The sequence below is a fragment of the Neopelma chrysocephalum genome, unplaced genomic scaffold, assembly GCF_003984885.1.
Source record: "Neopelma chrysocephalum unplaced genomic scaffold, ASM398488v2 Primary Assembly neopelma1_137, whole genome shotgun sequence".
Lineage (NCBI taxonomy): Eukaryota > Metazoa > Chordata > Aves > Passeriformes > Pipridae > Neopelma > Neopelma chrysocephalum.
The window spans coordinates 144,998-154,418 of NW_020897799.1; the positions used below are offsets into that span (position 1 = coordinate 144,998).

General features: G+C 67.4%; 2 protein-coding genes across 2 annotated transcripts in view; both read left to right on the top strand.

Moving 5' to 3' along the window:
• The window catches only part of ISG20L2 (interferon stimulated exonuclease gene 20 like 2), a 7,157-nt gene extending 6,209 nt beyond the window's left edge, over nt 1–948 (top strand). The window contains exon 3 of the mRNA XM_027699139.1: nt 745–948. Coding sequence (XP_027554940.1) covers nt 745–948 — 204 coding nt within the window. The remainder of the gene's footprint in view (nt 1–744) is intronic.
• A 3,692-nt stretch (nt 949–4,640) lies between these two features.
• On the top strand, nt 4,641–8,464 carry CRABP2 (cellular retinoic acid binding protein 2). The gene is made up of 4 exons (XM_027699118.1): nt 4,641–4,785; nt 6,761–6,939; nt 8,095–8,211; nt 8,350–8,464. The coding sequence occupies exons 1-4, from the start codon at nt 4,716–4,718 to the stop codon at nt 8,398–8,400; spliced, it is 417 nt and encodes a 138-aa protein (XP_027554919.1). The 5' UTR covers nt 4,641–4,715; the 3' UTR covers nt 8,401–8,464.
• Nucleotides 8,465–9,421: the final 957 nt, after the last annotated feature.

Sequence of the window (9,421 nt, forward strand, 5' to 3'; positions counted from 1 at the left end):
GGGGAGCCTGGAGTGATGTCCCCAGCCTGTCCTGTGCCCTGGGGGAGGTTGGAGTGATGTCCCCAGCCTGAACTGTGCCCTAGTGGGGGCCCAGAGTGACACCACGAGCCTGGTCCTGCCCCCAGAGGTCCCGGAGCCCTGGGAGGAGCCGTGAGTGCTGAGGAGCTGCCCCATCCATGAATGTCACAGGGCCAGGAGTGATGTCCCTCATCCCTGGGCCCCCCCAACGTGCCTTGTGACGCTGCTGTTCTGCTCTGTCCTCCCCAGAGGCGTGGGGAGAGCCTGGGCTGGTGCCTTCCCAGAGGGTGGTCTTGGGTCCTGCACCCCCAGAACAGCTCAGGGAGCTGCGGGGGGTCCCGATCTGGGGCAGCCCTCATCCCTGGGGGATTTGGGAATGGAGCAGGCTCCTTCCCTTCCCCAAAACTACCTCTGCCAGCGCCTGGAGGAGGCGTGGGAGTGGGTGGGACTCCGATCCCGCCGGGATCTGTGGGAGCTGCTCCCGTCGGTGGTTCGGTGCCACCTTCCTCGTTGCGAAAGGGGCTGGGACGATTCCGGGCGCGGGGAGCAGCATCTCCCCCATCCACCTTTCCGAGCCCCCCGTGCTGCCCCGGGGACGCCCCCGGTACCGGCGGCTGCCCGTGCCTTGAACGCGCCCGACCCCGCCGGGGGGCTGCTTTGAACTGAAAGGTTTATGTGCGAGAGATCCCAATTAAAAAAGAAGTGATTAACGAGCTCTTTCCTTAGGCGGGGGGTGGGGAGGAGCCCCCCGGCCTCGGTGGGCGGGAGCGGCGGGGGTCCCTCACAGGGCTCCGGGGCGCTGCCGTCACCCGCCACCCGCCGACATCTGCGTCCCGCCGGCTCTTCCTCCGGCTCCTCCTCACGCCAGGGACGAGCTGGCCCCTTCCCCGGCTCTGGGGACCCCCCTCCCGCAGCCCCTTTTCTGGTTGAACCGCCGGCGGGTCTCCGGCGCTGCTGTACCGGAGGGGCCGCGGCAGCCCCGGGAGCGGGGCCGGGGCCGAGCCCGCAGCCGCCTTGGGGGATCCCCCCGCCCGCGCCGGGCTGGACGCGGCCCCGAGCCCCCGACGTGCGTCACTTTTTCCAGCCTTTCCTCGTGTTTACGTGGCTCCGCTTGGCTCGGGGCGGCAGAGCCCGAGGGGGGGGCTGTCTTGGGGGGCAGAACGCCGCAGTGGGGAGGCCTCCCACCTTTATTTGGGGTTAAACACGCAGATTTGGGTCCCCGCCCCCGCAGCGCCGGGGAGCGGACGCCCGAGCGGGAGTTTGCGGGGTTTTATGGGGGCTCTTCCCTCCCGCTCCTGCCTTTGCACACCCGTCCCTACGGCCCGGGTGGGGATGGGAAAACCGTCAGAGCCCCAAAATCCAAAGGAAGGTGGGAGCGCGGGAGGAGCAGGCGGGAACCTTTGTGTCTGGGCTGGGTTTGGCGGTGATTAGGGGCTTTACAGCGGCTATAAATGGCCGGTCGTTAAAGGGGTTTATGGCCCTGGAAATGAGAAGCAGCCGGCCGGGCCCCCAGCCCTCAGCGGGCGCTGGATGCGGCTCGGACTCCTGGGGGCTTCGCTTGCATCCCAGCCTGGAGTCCCTGCAGATGGGGATGGGGCCAAGACTGGGGCAGGAGCAGGGTCCCAGAGCTAAGGAAGAGTCCTGGGGTTAGGGCAGGTGCTGGGGCCGAGGAAGGTTCCCGGTGCTGGGGAGGGTTTGGGGATAGTGAAGGGTCTTTGGGGCTGAGGAAGAGTCCTGGGGCCGGGGCAGGGGCAAGGGCTGGGACAGAGGAAGGGTCATAGGGCTGGGGCAGGATCTGAGGCAAGGTCCTGTGCCAGGGAAGTGTCTCAGAGCTGAGGAAGGGTCCTGGGCCAGGGCAAATTCTGGGGCTGGCTCAGGGTCCTGGGATTGAGGAAGGGTCCTGGGTAGGGACTTGGCTGGCTCAGGGTCCTGGGCAGAGACTGGGGTTGGCTCAGGGTCCTGGGACTGAGGAAGGATCCTGGGACTGAGGAAGGGTCCTGGGCAGGGACTGGGGTTGGCTCAGGGTCCTGGGCAGGGACTGGGGCTGGCTCAGGGTCCTGGGCCAGGGCAGGGTCCTGCTGTGGAGGCACAGGCAGAGGCCTTGGGGCACGTGGGCTCCCTCCCGCCCCACAGCCGGGGGTCCCGGCGGCCACGGGGCCGGGGCCGGACTCGGTCGCGCCGTCCAGCTGTGTTTCATTTCCGCAGCGGCCGTGGCCGTGGCCGGAGGGGGGGGAGGAGAAGGAGGAGGGGGGTGTCCCGCCAGCTGGGATGGATTTGCAGGGACTTGGGGTGGAGGCGACGGGCGACCTGCCCTCACTGAGGCTTCACCCCTCCCGGCCCCACACATTGGAGCCCCCCCGTCCCCTCTCCCGACATCGTGAGAGGCTGATGGGGGGGGGCGGGGGCGTCAGGACGAGCTCCCGGTGGCCTTGGCTTCTGTGCTGGGTGTGGGTACACGTCACCCCTCCCGGGCTGGATCCCGGGCTCCACGGAGGGGGGAACATCCCCGAGCAGCCACATCCTCCCAGGAGGGGCTCTGGGGCACCGGCAGCGTTTGGGGGAGGGGGCCCACACCGGTGCCAGGGTGGGAAGGGAGCCGTGCCCGGGCTGGGGGAGCCCCCTGTGGTTTGCGCTCGGGATTTCTGCGGTTTCTGAGGATTTTTGCCGGGAAGGGGGACGCAGGCGGCGGCCGCTGCCGGATGTTTCCAGAGGCCGAGCCAGCTGCTGCTGCCCGGGCTCTGGGACGCGGCTCCCTGCCCGCCTCCCGCAGAATCCGTGTCCTTCCCGGGGGTCACTGGCGCTCCGGGGGGGTTATTTGGGGCCAGTAGTTTGCCTGCCCACCCCAGGGCTTTGCTGGGATGGGAGGGAGGGAGGGGAGGGTGGGGTGCGAAGGCTTTATCCGCCCTTCCCGGCAGAATCCCTTCCAGATGTGGGGCTGCTGGGGCTGCTGTTCATAACCCCACTGGGTCGTGGTGCCCAGCATGGGATGAGGGGGACGGGGGTGTCCCGAGGGGGTTGCAGACAGATCCCACCCCAGCCCCCTCCACCCACTGCTCTTCTAATGGGGCTTCTTTCTCTCCCTTCATTCCCTAAACTTGAAGCAAACGCAGCATCACCCCTCCCGTGACTCCGGGATGGGGGGGATGCAGCTGCATCAACCCCTGGGGTGAAGGGGTTGGGGTGACCCTTCTCCAGCACCCCTTCCCCGAGCCCCTGCAGCTCTGCCTGTCCCCATCCCTGTCCCTGTCCCCTCTGGCACGGCCCCGGCACTGCTGTAGGTGAGGTTATGTCAGCGCCGGGTGAGAAATCCTGTTCTTCGGGGGATTAGGGACGCGGCAAGCCGGGACTTGGCTCGCCGGCCCCGAGCCGGAGGTTCTGGGGGCACGGGGGGGGATGTGGCCCGGAGGAGGGAGGCGGCGGGGGCTCTGCTGGGGCCTTTTCACCCCGATCCGGAGCAGGAACCTCTCTCCTTCCATTCCAGAGCTGCTGCTGCTGAACCAGAAACGCCATTTCTCGCTTTTCTTGCCCAGAACCGGCCCCGCGGCACAACCTGCCCCTTCCCGCGGCGGTTCCCAGGAGACAGAAACCTTGGGAAATCCCTCGGCGCTTGTTACCAGGGAGGGACCGAGGGTTCACCCGAGGGGTGAATCCCTCCCCCCGGGCTCGGCCACAGCCCCCTCCCAGCCCTGCACGCACACGTGTGTGCACAGACACGTGTGTGTGTGTGTGTGAGTGTGATCACAGCGAGTCACTGGCCTGTGCATGTACTCGTGTCAACACGTGTGCACGAGCGAGCACGAACACCTGCACACACGTGTGTGGGAGAACATCACCCCGTGTCCTGTGCACACGCGTGTGCCCCTGCCGTGTCTCCGGGGGTGTGCACCGGGCTGTGCCACTTGAGGGGCTGGAGGCAGGTTTGGGGGCACAGGGAGCTTCGGGGGGGGGGTGCAGGAAGCTTTGGGGGTACAGACAGTTCTGGGGGGATGTGGGCAGCTCGGGTGGAGGAACGCACGGAGATCAGGGGGTGCAGGCAGATTTTGGCGGGTGCAGGCAGCCCGGGGGGAGGGGATGCACGGAGTTGAGGGGGTGCAGGGAGCTCGGAGGGGTAGGGGCAGAGTTGGGGGGATGCAGCAGCTCCGGGGGGGTGGTGGTGCAGCACATTTGGAGTTCAGGCAGTTCCAGGGGGTGCACAGAGATTAGGGGGGTACAGGCAGCTCTAAAGGGGGTGCAGGCAGATTTGGGGGGGTATAAACGGCTCGGGGGGCGATGTGGGAAGTTCGGGGGCTGTACGGACAGATTAGGGGGATGCAGCAAGCCGGGGGGGTGCAGGGAGATTAGGGGGTACAGGCAGTCTCAGGGGGGATGTGGGGGAGGACAGGTAGACCAGGGGGTGCCTCTCGCCCGCATCCCCCTGGGCAGATGGGGGCGGGGGGCTCCCTCCGGGGTGTCCCTGCGCAGGTGAGCGCGGAGCCCCCGCGCCGGGGCCGGGGCCGGGGGGTGGGACCAGCCCGGCGATAAAACGGCGGCGCGGGCGGGACGGGACGGACGGACGGAGGGAGCGAGCGGCGGGGCCGGTGCTGTTGCCGGTGCGGAGGGAGCGGCGGGTCCCTCGAACCGCTCAGTCCCCCCTCGATCCCCCCTCGGTCCCCTCCCTGTGACTCCCCTCCCGGTGCCCCCCACCCCCGGCAGCCGCGATGCCCAACTTCTCTGGGAACTGGAAGATGAAGAGCTCGGAAAACTTCGAGGAGCTGCTGAAGGCGCTGGGTGAGTGGAGCCCGGCTCTCCCCCCACCCGGGTTCCCCTGGGTCCCCCCAGGTCGCCCCCGGGCTGGTGGGGTGCGCAAGGGAGGCGGGGGGGCCTTCTCTCCATCTCCCCTCCAAGTCCTCCTCCAGCCCGGGGGGTCACAGGGCCCGGAGCCGGGGGACCCCCCCCCCTCCCCCTTTTCACAAAGCCCTCGGGGCTGGTGCCCCGCTGGGGAAACTGAGGCACGGGAGAGGCTGGGCAGCACGTCCCGCTCCCCAGGGGTCCCACACGGCCCCCGAGGACCCCCCCTCCTGCGTGCCTCAGTTTCCCCACCCTGATAGGCCCCCAAGGCACCTCCAAACTCCTCCGCTCCCTTTCGGCCCCTCCTCCCCCACCCCAAAGGCACCCTCGGGGCTCACCTGCCACACGCCGCACCCCGGGTACGGCCGTGTCCCCAAAAACAGCCCAGGCAGGACCCCGCTGGGTGGGGGTCCCACCCCTGCAGGGCTCATCTCGGGGCCCTTTGCCCCCCCCCGCGGTGTTGTGTCCCTGGTGAGGGGGGCTGGGGAGGGGGCCAAGACCCATCGCAGGGGGTGGAACTGGAGGGGAGCACAAGCTCTGGGGGTCCCCGGGGATTTGGGCAGGATCAGATCCAGCCCCTGCACTGCTCCCCTCCGCCTGACCCGCTCCTCGCCAGCCGGGGAGCTGCCGGAGCAGAATATTTTCCAGGTTAGGGGATACGTAACGAATATTTCAGGATAATTATCACTTTCTTGGGTTTCACTCCCGTTCCCCCGTCGCCCCTTCTCCCCCCCTCCGGCCCCGCTGCTGGAACCGGCTCGGGGAAACCTCAGCAGGAAAATAAATCCGCCAACCCCCCCTCCCTGCCCCGAGCCCTCTTCCTTTCCCACGGCGGGATCGGGGGGCTCCTGCCCTTCGTTCCCCCGGCTGGTACACCCAGACACCCCTGGCAGAGGGTCTGGGGGGTTATCAGACCCCCAGACTGGGTGCATCATGCCCCCTTTCCTAGTTTTTGCTCCCTTTGGGGGCTGTTTCTCCTGCCCCCCCCGCGTGGGCATCGTGTGGGGGGCTGCGTCTACCCACTCGAGGGTTTGGGCACCCCCCGGTGTGAGTCAGGCCTCGGGGGGAGGGAAGGGACCTGGGGGTGTCCGTGGGGACTTGGCGTGACCATGGAGGGGACCCCTCAGGGACGTGTCCCTCCCCACTTTGTGAGGATTCAGCTCCTGGAGCCCCCCGAGCACCCACATCCCCCCTGTGTCCCCACCGAGGAGCTGAGACCCTCCGTGTCCCCCCGGTCCCTGGGGAGCCCCTTTGTGCGGGGACCCTCTCGGGAGGCGCAGGGGGTGTGGCCGGTGCCCACCCGGAGGGTGACACGGGAACAATGTCCCCAAAGAGCAGCTCCCCGTGACAGCCGGGGCTCCAGGACATGATGGATGAGCCGCCTTTGGAGCGGGGACAAAGCCCCAGCTGCCCCGCGGTTGGCGGGGGGGCCGCGGGGGGGACGTGGGACCCCTCGGGGGGGGTCACTCGGGTCACCAGGCGCGGAGCTTGGACCGGGGCCCTTGTCCCCGCCGTCACCCCGCGCTGGGTGAGCCCTCGCCCCCGTCACCCCCGTCCTTTCCCCCCGGGCTCATCCGGCGCCAACCCCGGGATCACCCCCACCCCGCCTCCACCAGGTAACGAGAGCCAGATGTGGCCCAGATGCGGCCGGGGGGGCTCGCCCGTCCCCCCGTGGGTCTCCTTGAGCCACCTGCGGCGCTCGGGGTGCCCTGGGACGTGTCACTGCCAAGCGCGGGGGCTGCGGCCGCCACCCCCCCGTGCTCACCCCGGGCTCGGGGGGCAGCGGGGGCCGCATCGCCCCGAGGGCACCGAACCGCTCCGGTCCCCCCGCGGGGCAGGGGCAGCTCTCCGGGGGACGCTGCGGGAGGGGAGGGCAGGGGAGGGGGGAGCTCGGTGCCACCGTGCCCTTCCCCAGGCGTGAACATGATGCTGCGGAAGATCGCGGTGGCGGCGGCGGCGAAGCCGGCGGTGGAGATCCGGCAGGACGGGGAGAGCTTCTACATCCGCACCTCGACCCCCGTGCGCACCACCGAGATCCGCTTCAGGGTGGGCGAGGAGTTCGAGGAGCAGACGGTGGACGGGCGGCCCTGCAAGGTGCACACGTGTGTTTGTGTGTGTGTGTGCACATGTGTGTGTTTGTGTGTGTGCGCACACGTGTGTTTGTGTGTGTGTGCACACATGTGTGCTTGCGTGTGTGTGCACACGTGTGTGTTTGCGTGTGTGTGCACACGCGTGTGTTTGCGTGTGTGTGCACACACGTGTGTGTTTGTGTGTGTGTGTTTGCGTGTGTGTGTGCACACATGTGTATGTTTGTGTGTGTGCACACGTGTGTGTTTGTGTGTTTGTGTTTGCGTGTGTGTGTGCACACACGTGTGCTTTGCACCAGGGCAGCACCTCTCCCGTGCCCTGCCACACGTGTGCCTGCAGCGCTGCACGTGTGTGCACACTTGTGCCTGCTCACGCCACGCTCACACACGCGTGTTACCTGAGAGTGGCTGCACCCGTGTGCGTGCAGAGAACACGCAGTTCCATGTGTGTGCACACGTGTGCAAGCGTGTGCATGTGAGTGTGGGCAGGAGCTCTCCCTTGCGTGTGTCAGGTTGGATGTGTGTGCACAGTCATGCCTGCACACGTGTCATGCACACACACACATGTCACATGAGGGCAGCAGCTCTGGTGTGAATCCAGGAGTGCATGTGCATGGCCACACACGTGTGTGTGTGCACATACGTGTGTATTTGTGTGTACATGTCTCACATGGGGGCAGGAGCTCTCGCTTGGTGCGTGTGGGCAGTCGCACACGTGTGCACACACACGCACACACACGTCTTTTGTGCCAGGGCAGGAGCCCTCAGATGTGTGCCCATGTATGTGTGCCCATGTATGTGTGCCCATGTATGTGTGCTAACACATTTTGTGTGCACACGTGTGCACACATTTGTGCACACACGGATGTTTTTGCATGCACAGCCACACACATGGTGAAAGCAGCCTGCTTCCACTGCCCCCGTGCCCCCGTCCTCTCCCCGTGCCCCCCACCCCCCAACCCCTTCCTGTGCCCCCAGCCCCTCCCTGTGCCCCCACCCCCTCCCCACCCCCCCCAGGTGACAAACGAGCCCGGCCACCCATCTGGTGCAGGGGCAAACGGCCCCGTCCCTCTCTCAGGGGCAGTGACAGATGCTCTGGTGCAGTGCGGGGGTGTCCTGCTGGGTGCCCCCCCTCCAAATGTTTCCCTCTCCCCCCCTGCAGAGCTTGGCCAGGTGGGAGAGCGAGAACAAGATGGTTTGTGAGCAGCGGCTGCTCAAGGGCGACGGGCCCAAGACGGGCTGGTCCCGGGAGATGACCAACGACGGGGAGCTCATCCTGGTGAGGGGGGAGCGGGGGGGGGGTCGCCGGGGGGCAGCGCTGCCCCAGTGCATGCTGGGAAATTCCCGTGGGGTGGGATGAGATGGGATGAGGTGGGATGGAGAGGGGGCCGTGCCGTGACCCTGCTTCTCCTTGCAGACCATGACGGCCGATGACGTTGTCTGCACCAGGGTCTACGTCCGGGAGTGACCCCCCCCCGCTCCGCTGCCCCCCCCCCCCCCCCCCACCCAGCCCCTCTGACCCACCCCGCGTCCCCCCGGTCCCCTCCGCTCGCCCCCCCCAGCCGCTGGGAGGGGGTCGCATCTTGCCGCGGGGGGACCTCAGCCCAACCCCTTTTTTTTGGAGGGACACACACGGCTCTCCTCCCCCCTCCACAGGGCGGGGGCTCTCCGGGAGCAGGAGAATCTCCTGTTCTGGCCCCGCTCTGCTGTGGACGGAGCGCCCGGGGCCTGGCGAGGTGCCGGGGCACGGCGGGGGGTAATGCGGCCCCTCCCTGGCCTTTGGGCTGCTTTGAACCGCTTTGGGTTCGGGTTGCTGTTGGTTCCCGCAGCCCCCAGCCCTGCCCCGCGCCCCCTCCCCAGTATTTATTTGTGAATATGGTACCAGAGGGGAACACCAGACCCCCCCCCAGTTGGGGCAGTGCCAGGTCCGAGCCCCCCCAGGGTCCAACCCCCCCGCGTCACCTCCCCCCCTTCTCAATAAAAGTCCTATGACCCCCCCTGTGGTGTCCCTGTCCTCTCCCGGCCCCGCTGGCACATGCACGGATCCCACACCCCAGATCCTGCACCTTGGATCCCACACCCTGGATCCTGCACCTCAGATCCCACACTCTGGGTACCACACCCCAGATCCCACAGCCTGTGTCCTGCACCCTGAATCCCACACCCTGGATCCTGAAGCCCAGATCCCACACTCTGGATCCCACACCCCAGAACCCACACCCTGGATCCCACACCCCAGATCCCGCACCCCGGATCCTGCACCCCAGATCCCACACCCCAAATCCCACATCCCAGATCCTACACTCTGGATCCCACAGCCTGGATCCTGCACCAGAGATCCCACATCCACAATTCCGCACCCGATCTCACACCCTGAATCATGCGCTCCAGATCTGACACCCCGAATCCCACACCCTGGATCCTGCAACCCAAATTCCACAACCTGGATCCTGCACCCCAAATCCCACACCCTGGATCCTGCACCCCGA